Raw genomic sequence first — 10,882 nt, 5'->3', positions numbered from 1 at the left:
AGGAATGTTAATATTTTATGAGCACCAACCAAAAAGCAGATGTGACATCTAAACCAGAAATCCAGTAAGACAGATGAATATCATTACAAACACCCAGTAAGAGTCCTGCAACAGGAGCAACAATTAAGAAGCCCAATTTAATTTTCTCACTGTCTGCTAATGAAGAATCCTGTTCATAATCAAACTTTGCACACATGTCTTCTGAACTCAAATGCTAGAAAATAACAAGAGGCAAAGGGCAGATCCCGGGTGGTGTGTAATGCTGCTGCTCCACTAAAATCTGCTGATGATTTCGGGTAGCTCAGGATCTCAAATGAGCTCAGCTATTGGAAACCATTCTGTATAACCAGCTTTCACTTGAATTCATTTGGGTTTTTTTCCAGCACATTATTGTTTGTGTATTACATCTTATTTATGTCATTGTATCTGTTTTGCAACCTCAATTTACTTTAAAGCCCCTTTGTGCTTATGACACATCCCTTAACTGCATGAACGTGTGCACTTCCTTTTTGCCTTACCTCCTTCAATGCACAAGACAATTTGTAGCTGGGAGATAAATCAGGTTTGCCATGCAAATGAGAGGGGAGACAGAGAATATAGCATCATATCATGTTTGAGATGCTGAGAGGTCCAGGGAAACTGAATTCTCTGCCTGTTTCTCCCACAGATATTTTAGCCAAACTTCTCATGTGCAATTGTTCCTTGAGTGTTGCTCAGGTTTTCTTGGACGACTGGGACTCTGGGCCTGAATTCCTAACAATGACCAGCACTGAGACCTGCACATGAGGTTGAACTCACGTTTCTATAAATGAACAGAACTGGGAAAAGCAGGCCCAAGTGAGTGCTCAAAATGTGTGGAGATACCTGATTTTCTATCAGTTTGTAACATAAGGTTAATATTCCCTGCTCCAGTGGGGTTCCCAGTGAGGGTTCTGCAGGTGAGTTCCTACTTTGAGGAGTACATTCTCGTATGTCACAAGAATGAGAGAAAGCACCATGAAATATGTGCATAGCTTTGTCTCCAGGGCAGGGTTTGAAGTGTCACTAAGAAAATAAAGAGAGGCAACAACCAGAACAAGGATAGCATAAGGTACATGTAGAAATAGCAGCTCACTTAGTGGGTATAAGCAATCCTGGCCTCCAGGACAGAGAAGCCTGTGAGAAAAACAAAGACTCCATTGTAGTGTTCATTCAGGAGTGGAAGAATTCAGATTGCACAGGCAGCCTTTGCTCAGGCACCTCCTAACTCCCAAGCACTTGCTCTGCAGTGCTGGCACCCTTTTCTCATCACGTTTTGTGAGGGTGATCTCTCCACTGGATGCACACTGTGGGTTGTCAGCTAGCAGAACATAAGTAAGCACAAGTGGGATAACAAGCTGCTCTATCTCATGTGCAATCCAAAAGACATCTGCTGCCTTTTTAACACATTCATATATAATGACCCTGGGGAGCCAGATCTGCAGTCAGGACAGACTGACGTTCTGTATCTGTTTTGCTAATTGCTGCTGCCTTGTGGATATGCTTTTGTCTCTCTATCCAAACCCATCCGTTAGAGGAGTGAGAAGTCCTGCAGCAGTGTCTCAGGGCCCTGCTCATGGGCTGAGCCAAATCAGGCCTGTTAGGAGAAGGAACAGGGCAGTATAATGCAGGTGTAGTTTAGTCTGGATTTTATTGCTCTAAGCTATGTCATGTAGCAAAGCTGACTTCACAGAAAGAAAAATAGAGATAACCACAGAAGCTTTGTAACTCCAATTCTCCGCTCTAAATTGGGATCAAATATATTTGGGTCATCCCCAGTAGAGATCTTATATTTTAAAAGCCCAAGTCTGTCAGGGACTCACAAGCTCCCTGGGAGACCTGTTTCCGTGATTAAGATGCTTATAATTGAAAGGTGTTCCTAATATTTGATCTGTATATCCCTTATTAAAGATTAAACCAATGTCCTGTCTCTGGCACTGACAGGAACACAGGAAATTAGTCCTTATCCTCTTTTTAATACTTCAAATGCATTTCAAGAGTGTTAAATTGCCCGTTCTCAAGCTTCCTTTTTTCCTAAGCTGAACCAGTCCATTTTCTTCAACCTTTCCTCCCAAAGTAGTTTCTGAACCTCAGGAAATTTCTTTTGGATTTTCTCTTCTGCCTATGTCTTTCTTAGCATGTTCAGTCTATAAAAAGCAAAGCAACCTAAGCAAGCTCAACTAAGACCAGACAGAGACACTAGTCCCTTCCAGTCTCAACTCACACCTGATATATGAGATACTGGTTCAGCTCTACCAGCTAACATTTGAGAGACAGAGAAGAGAAAGGCACTTGGATATATTCCTGTAAAGAGAGAATTAAAACCCTGCTGTGTTTTGCTAATAACACCTTGTTAGAAGCAATAGCCTGGGAGAGTTAGGTGGAGGATATAGATGAAAGACTGCATCCCAGCCCCAGCACCAGTGATGGGAAACAAAAGGATATATTGGAAGCCCAGTGGGAACTGCTGGCAAAGCAGCCAGGGCCTTCCAGACAAAATGAACGAAGAGGTGAAAACAGCCCCATGATGGAATGATCAACACAGTGTCTGGAGGAACAGCTGGATCAAAACAGAAATACATTGGTGTTGCTGAGAAAGTGTATATATATAGGTTGGGGTTAATGAGAGAAGGAAAAAACGATTCCCCTTGGGAATATAAGGACTGTGGTCTATTACCATCTGCTTATAGCAAGACACTTCTTCATTCTTCATTTAATGAAGAATGGAGAATTTAATGCTCCTTCATTCACTTCATTTTTCATTCATTTAATGACTGTATGGCAAATAAAGAGGTAGAAGCACGGTGCCAAGTAAACCGTGTTTAACATGTTTCTGTGGATGAGCTCCTTCATTGTTTGACTATCCTTGGAGATGAAGGGCTCTGGCTGCCCAGAGAGAATTGAGCTTTTCACAGTGAGGCCATGACACATGTAGGCAGGAGGCACATTACCTCTGGCAGAAGGTAGCAGTTCAACCAGTGAGCTCGGATCAGTGCAGCGGGAGCTGACACTCTCTGTTGTGGCTGCACTTCTGTGCACAGCCTTTTGTCCTGATGTTTTTTAACAAAATATTTTGGTCATGTGCTCTTTTTTGCTCCATGTTAATCCTTGTTACTTTGGAATGGGAGCTGACCACTCCATAGGTGGCTCACTACCAGGACTGCTGTAACAAGACAAAGAATACACTGCAGTTCACATCTAGCTGGTGACAGCAGCTTAGAAGCTGCTAGAAGCTTTTCAGTGCTAGATCTACAGACTCACTGCAAGTATTTCCTTCTGCATTCTGCTGTTGTTCTGGCTCAGAGGTGGCCCCAGAGGCCACAGTCAGGAGCAAAGCTTTGGGTGCCATCACAGGAAACCGGACTCCAACCAGCCGTACACTCTCTATGTCTCTCCCAGAAAGCTAGTTATACCTGGATCTATGTTTCTTATTAACACATACATCATTAAATCCACAGCCAAAACCAGAAGGAGCAAAGAATAGCAAAGATATCTGTGAGATAATAGCTTTGATTTTAGCAATATTATTCTCCAAATGTTTTCAGAATACAGAAAAAGCCCCAAATAAAGAGCATCAAAGCTCCTTCCTGTGCATGATTCCACGGGTAGATTACAGAGCTCTGTATACAGACTGGTTATCACTGTCTTGGATGACCCATTGGGAAAGAAGGCATGAACAGCTTAAATAATGTACTCAAAGCCACAGAGTGAGGCAGTGGAGAAGACTGGGATAAAACACCAGTCCCCAGCAACCCCAGCCAGTGTGGAGCATGGCGGCTGCTGGGCACAAAGGGTTTTCACAGCTTTGAATAAGATGTGTTTTATTTATGTTGACACATAAAGATCAGAAGCATCCCTGCAGCAAGTGGAAGGGAAAGCGGATGTGATGTTTGCATGCTGTCAATGTTACCCCCTCAGAATTAGCACTAGCAAGCTCTGCTGAAGCAGTTTTTCCCTGTTCTCTCTGTGCTGTGACAGTAGCTTATTACTTTTGTCCACTATCTGCTGGCAACACTGACGCTATCGCCAAGGAGCAAGGCAGAGCTGTGCATGCACAATCTGTTTTAAGCCTTAGCTGCCTCTGTGGGCAATGCATGTGGACCACTGTCCACGTGTAAATCCAGTGCATGCTCATTTTTGCTGCTGATGCATTATGTACCATTTCCCCATATGCTTTAACAGGGAAATGGAATACTCAGGATGAGAAACGGAAGAATATAATATCCCTTTCTGTAACTGTGGTGTGCTTGTAATGAGGAGGGTTCAGACTTCTTCCACTCAAGCAGCATGGAGGTTTACTTCAGAATCTGCATTTACATATGTCACAATGGCCTTAGAGACTATGGTGGAAAAAAATTATACAGAAACCTCCATGGAAAAGAACATAAACTAACAACTCAGAATCAAAAAACCTCCAAGTTCTGATATGGCAACCATAGCAGAGTGAAAGACAGCAAAGAGAAAAGGTACAAATGGGTACAGATCAAACACATAGCAGAAATATTTAATATCCATGAAATAAAACTGCTTTAAAATCATTTCACAAACTAAATAGGTGAGAATTCTGGGGGGAAAAAAACGAATCAGATCATCTTTTATTAATCAGGCTTCATCCAACATTCCTTACCTTTTTCATGTAATAACTTCAAAATCCAACTAAATGTAAATAGTGATTCTTAAGCAATATGTAAACGCACTCACTTTATTACAAATTCAAGGGACAAGAACAAATTCAAGGGACAAGAACAAATTCAAGGGACAAGACAAGTGATTCTTAAGCAATATGTAAACCCACTCACTTTATTACAAATTCAAGGGACAAGAACACAGGATGATACTCTTTTTCTCTCTGTCCTGAGAAAACAACAGTCTGTGATTACCTTGCCAGTGCTGGAAGAGCTCAGTCTGGTTTTTAGTTCTCATTAAGCAGGACAGGCTGCCATTTTTTCCTGTACTGAAATCACAAGGAAGTAGAAAGACCCTTGTCTCGATGGATTAAAGGAACCTGATTTGTCCTTCATTACTGGCCTTAACTCCAGGAGCTGGCTATTGTTCAGCATTGCTGGTTGTTTTAATCTCCTCCTGAAAGGCTCTACTAACCATGTTCATTAAACTGCATCCGATGACTCACTGTTTAGTTCCTGCAAGTCATTCAATCAGTTAAAATCAGGAACACAATAGCTGCCACTTCACATTAGACTATAGCTTTATGCAGTAAAATCTAGTTCTGGTGGCAATTAGCACCTGATGCTTATGGAGGAGGTTTAAATGCTGTTTCACACCTCATGCGTGAGCTGACTCCCACATCACTGACTGGGAATGGTTTGGGGTTTTTTTTAATCAACAACATATTTTGCATCATGCCTTCAATGTACCTACACAACTTTACCATGCATTTGGGATTGTAAAAGCTTTTTAGGTTATTACAAGCCCGAGTTTAAGAACAGCCAACACTGGAATCTTGAAGGAAAGCTCTATAAACACAGAATCACCTTACAGAGAAACACCTTTTTAAAATCACAGTCTTGGCATGTGACAACCGATTTCACATTGTCTTTTTAAGTAGCTGAAGAACATCAAGAGACTGTAAACAGATTAACTGCTTCCTAGGGAAAACATTTGTGAGTACTGTCAACAGAATTTTATATCCAGTAATCCAGTATCTACTGATGGTCAACTGTTGCGTGGTGTTCACATGCAACATGGAATGTGTTCCATGAAGGTGAAATGCAATTTATGTCACCCAGCCTCTCCAACATGACTCCAAAACTCTCCATGACTCTCAAAACTATCAATTATCTGAAGCATGATATTCAGCCTGGCCTTTAACTCATAGGCTCTGCAGCTCTCTACATGTGCACATTGCTAATCCAGGTGCTACTGAAGAGGGAGGAAGGCATCTCAAGCTGCTGCAGCAGGTTAAGATTCCCATTTTCCTTCCCCTCTGAATGAACAGTATCACATCAATAAACCCATGACCAGTTCTCCCGTTGCAAGGTCACTGTTCTTTAAATAATGATGAGGAGGCAATTCTGACCTGTACAATAATGAATATTTGCATTGCACAGGAGTTTATCTAAATCAGTTTGCATCTATAAGGAATATAGGGGAGCACTATAGGCCTTGATTTCCTGCCTGTGGAATGGATACTTCTTTTAAAATGAAGGCTGTGGCACTGGGGGTGAGATGACCTAAAGCCACAACTGCACTTAACCGACCAGAGGATCCCTCTCCAATAGGTATGAAGTGCCTCTGTGCACTAGCACAAGCTTCTTGTTATTAAGAAGTGCAAAGCTTCATATGAAAATGCCCGAGGTCAGTGTATCCAATGACACACAGTGTGTGTTTTTCTCTTGACACAGTTAATATTCAGACACCAGAAAACAATCACTCACCATCTTGGTGGTTACCTGAATCGGCTGGAGACTTGCTCCGGCGCATGGGGGCTGGACTCTTTGCTGAGCTCTTCTGAGGGGTGGGAGATGACTTACTGCCCGTGGCGTTCGCTGGGCTCCCCTTCATCACCCGGCACTCTGAGGGAACAGACAGCAACGGTGGTTATGTCCCTGCCTACTCTTGCTGCCTATGGACACCATGAAAGATTCATGAGCAGCTTGGTGCTTTGTCTCCAAAGAGCGGTAGAAAGCATTAACAGCAAGGGAAAAACTGCTCTCTCCCTATTGTCTCCAGAGCAGAAAGGAGACTTCTTAGGGGAGGGCAAGAAGAAAATCAGCTTTGCTGCTTTAAGAGGAGAAGCTGAGAGGGTGTTTGTCAAGGTCAGGCTGGTTCCCGAGCAGGGCCCACCTCCATACCTGTGTCCCACCAAAGATTTTCTGCCCTTTCCCTTGCCTTGGTTCTCATAATGAGAGCACAATGAAAATGATCAACACTGACTGAAGGAAGAATAAGTCCAAAACCCAGTTAATTTGCTGTAACCCTTCCATTAAGACCTACTAGCACGAGTGCTGAGTGCACTGTACGCAGCTGCAGAAAGCCAGCAAACACCTCATGGCATGGCACAAAGGCCTCAAAGTGGCAGATGGGACATTCTCCCCAGGAGGCTTTCACCCAGCCTCAATCAATCTCTTCTCTGGTTTCAACAAGCTGCAACTTTTTAGATGCAGAAAGCAAAGAAGGCAAAATGGTTTTATAAAGCCCATCCTCTGTCCTGGCCACTCATCCCTTTCAGAAAGGTTTGCATCAACAAGTCTGTAGGAGATTTATGTACTTGAAGACATGAGCAGATGAGAACCCCAACTTGTGTTTTCTTAAAAAATAAATACTCCAGGAAGAGTGGAAAATGTAAACATGATCTATAGTGTCCTGCAAAGGGAACCGAAATGCTAACAACCCTCTGTGTGTCCCAGGACTTCAGACATGCCAGATCTTCAAAACCAGGGTTTATTTACATTGAGAGCTAACAGCAAAGGCACTTTTCACCCTTGGAGTTATTCACTTAACCCAGTTAAGAAGGAGGCAATAAAAAGGGGATTTCCTTTCTGTCAAACGCCAACTGGTCTCACCTCATCTCCTCCAGCAGATTGTCCTCCCCCAGATGTGAAAAGCAGCTCTTTTTTACAGACATGAATTAGATGTTCCACAAACAGATTGGTTTTTATGGAAAAGTTCAGCTCAGCATGCATGGGCTGGACTGAGGATCCCTTCACTGGGTTCCCTAACAGGAACCCACACAGAGTGGATAAGTAATTGTCTGACCTAAATGTATGGGTTATTTACTTATATATCACTATATCTATGAAAATGTAATTGCCTTAAATTATTCCCCATTCTCAGGCAGTCAAGAGCCAGTCTCTTCTTCTTGCAGATGGTATGTGAGAGAGTTTGCTGTTGGGTCATGCAGTAGAAGAATATGAAGAGAGGATGCCCTGTGCTCCAGACATACTGCATGGGGATAATTAAACCTACTGTGAGTTTATTCTCCCTCCTGCTAAATGGATTTTGGAAACTGTAAATCAGGAATAGAAGAAGGTGTGTGGGTTTTTATCAGAGATACTTGACTTCTCACAGATGATGCTACAGGAAGGCTTGGAGGGCTCCAGTGTTGATACAGCCTCAGGTTTTTGTACATGAAGAATAGTAATAACTTGGGTGGGGAGTGTGGAAGGTCAACTATCCCTCCTTGATACTAACAAATATAGTGTTGAAGAGACACTGTCAAATAGCCAGTAGGGAGAGTGTGCAAATAACTGCTCCTGGTGTGGACCAGCCAAGGCACAACATGGGGAAAAATCAGCTTCAGCCAGAAGGGCTATTTTTAAGACACATATATAAATTATATGTATATTACATATAGCTGTTTAACAAAAACAGCACAACATTTTGATGTTAGAGCATGATTCATTTGCCCAGCCACAGGCAACAGATGCTATGTGAGATACACTGGAGTACAGCATCCCTGGAGCAGAGCAGGTCTCCTGGTGCAGTATCTGTCAATCATGTATCACGTGGGTATCTCAGAAACCAAGGGGGCCTCAAACAGTGTCAGACATCCACATTTAGTCACCTGAATTACTCCCTGAAAAAATAAACCTGAAAAGCAGAAATACTTTATGCTGTGTCTTTTCAAGAGCTTTCAGATTGATTTTCTTCCCAGGGGATTAATTGCTTGAGAAGAAACTCTGCTTTGCCTCTTCCAGCACAGAAAGGCTGACACTGAGGAATTCCTCCAGCTCAGCCGCTGGCAAGTGTCAGCACACCAAAGGCAATCACTGAGCATTTGCACATCTTGAGACAAGGTTCTAAAAGTGGAAACCTGCCTGTGCTGAAGTCAGTGTGAACAGGTCTCTAAACATCACAGGGGGGATGACATTTACACGGGCTGATGCTGAAACCGGTGGGTACGAATGAGACAGAGCAATGTCATCTGGAAGGTGCTCAGCAACGGGGATTAGAGGGCGGAAGCTGCGGTGGGCAGCCAGGAGGAAAGAGATGACATAATCCTCTCTTATGCTATTTCTCATTTTGCTTCCTGATCTCCTGCCAGAGTGAACATAATAAGCAGCAATCCAAGTGCATGTCATCCTAACAGGCAAGAAAAAGCACCCCACGACAAGGGAGATTTTAATAACTGACGTTCATCTGCAAGACCTCAGGACTCTTGCAGCATCTGACTTGTAACAGGAAAGGATGATGGGTGTGTAACAGGGAAATGCTGCTGGCTATCAGCACCTCATCTGCTTCTTGAGAGGTGCAGGGCACCCCTACTCCCCTCAAAATACCACCAAGAGCTGCAGTTCCTTGGTGCCCTCCCAACAGCAAGCTTGGCTTATTTTTGCTAAAGAAATCCAAGCTGGAAAAATCAGTAGTAACCAGGAGTGTAGGCAGAGAGCTGGGCTTCTCATCAAGTTGTTCTGCTAAGGTTGCATCCAAACTGTTCTACAGTGTGGAATTCCCCATAGAGCTGACTCAGCTGCTGAGTGTTAAACAAAACTGCAGCTCAGGTTACAGATCACTTCCCCAGCCTGACACAGGCTTTATTCTCTGCCTGCAAAGTTTCAGCTGAACCTTGGAAACTTTCTTTGAATCCCCCAAAAGCATCACATGGGTTCATCTGGAGTACACAGGTCAGAAGTACCAGCATCAAATGAAATCAGGAGTCATAAAAATACAGTGATTGAAGATTAGAGGCTGCTTGACTTCCTGGTACACAGTAAAAGCCCTCTTTGGTCTTCAGTGCTGGGCCGGTTTGTAGCAGGTAGGAAAGCATGGGGATCCTGTTCCTTATACAGGATATCTAGAGCTTTGGGAAATGAGCCTGAATGTTTGGAGATCACATTTTCTTCTAGTTTAAATGGTCAAAGTTACACTAATTTACTCTTGCTGCATTAGCAGACAGCCTGAGCTGCTGGCGTGTATGCTTACCAGGTAGAGAAGGTGGCAACACCCACAAGCAAGCTCTGTATCTTCTGTGAAACCAAACCATGGCTCAATTAATCAGAGAGATGCACATTATTACAGATCTGTGCTTGCAGTTGTAACAGTGGCAAATAATGGTGCTGTCCTTGTCTTTCCCCCAGAAAAGGGAATTATTGCCCTGCTTTTTGAATCAGCAGAGAAAGCAGTGAAGTGATTTTTCTTTTAGCTGTGCTTGCTCCCATATTTTAATATTCATATGTGTATGTAAGGACAAGAGTCTTTCTTCTCTTTAGTTCTCAAGAAAAATGTATCTATCTGACTGCAACTGGATAGACACTACCAGATTTGGCAGTAAATGTCAAATGGTGCAGGAGTCCACCTATTCTGACTTGGGCTACCTCAGTATTTGCCCTATTACGATATGTGCTGACTGTACCGTATCACAAAAGGATGTTAAATTCCACGTACTAGGCCTTAGAAAACAGAATGGAAGCAGGCAGCATTATTCTCTGACACAAACACCTGAATGGAAATAAAACCACAGACTGGAGAGCAGTGTGTGCTTGATGTTACCGCTTTCATCCAGAGAAAAGTCATCCTGTGCATAGCGGAACTTTTCTGGGCCACAGGCGATGAACACATCATCATCCCCAAAGAAATCGTGCAGACAGGTCACCTGCAGAGAGAGCAAAGTCAGTCATTTCAGTTTTAATGGGCAACTTTCTGATGTGGCTTAGTTCTAATTTAAACAGGAGGGGGCTGCCTCTCTGCTGTTCCCCTGCCCCACGCTGATTCACTCCTACCTCTCATAAGCCTGGTGCACACACAACTTCTCTGGGTGAGCCGAGCGTGAAAGTGTAATTAACACTAAGAAAATCCCAACTACCTTGCCAATTCTATGAGGGATTGAGGATGGCATTTCCGATCCGTGCAGGAGCTCACAGAAAACATTAGTCACCCTAATGAATGACACTGGCACTCCTGAGCT

At 43.2% G+C, this 10,882-nt stretch overlaps 1 protein-coding gene across 1 annotated transcript in view; it reads right to left on the bottom strand.

Annotated features, from left to right (window-relative positions):
- DCX (doublecortin) overlaps positions 1-10,882 on the bottom strand; it is a 54,397-nt gene that overhangs the window by 4,889 nt on the left and 38,626 nt on the right. Inside the window, exons 3-4 of the mRNA XM_010016564.1 lie at positions 10,468-10,570; positions 6,414-6,551 (exon numbers count right to left, since the gene is read on the bottom strand). Of these exons, the coding sequence (XP_010014866.1) occupies positions 6,414-6,551; positions 10,468-10,570 (241 nt within the window). The remainder of the gene's footprint in view (positions 1-6,413; positions 6,552-10,467; positions 10,571-10,882) is intronic.

Source organism: Nestor notabilis, unplaced genomic scaffold (assembly GCF_000696875.1).
Source record: "Nestor notabilis isolate BGI_N333 unplaced genomic scaffold, ASM69687v1 scaffold23626, whole genome shotgun sequence".
In the NCBI taxonomy this organism is placed as follows: domain Eukaryota; kingdom Metazoa; phylum Chordata; class Aves; order Psittaciformes; family Psittacidae; genus Nestor; species Nestor notabilis.
This window is presented reverse-complemented; position numbering and strand designations above follow the sequence as displayed.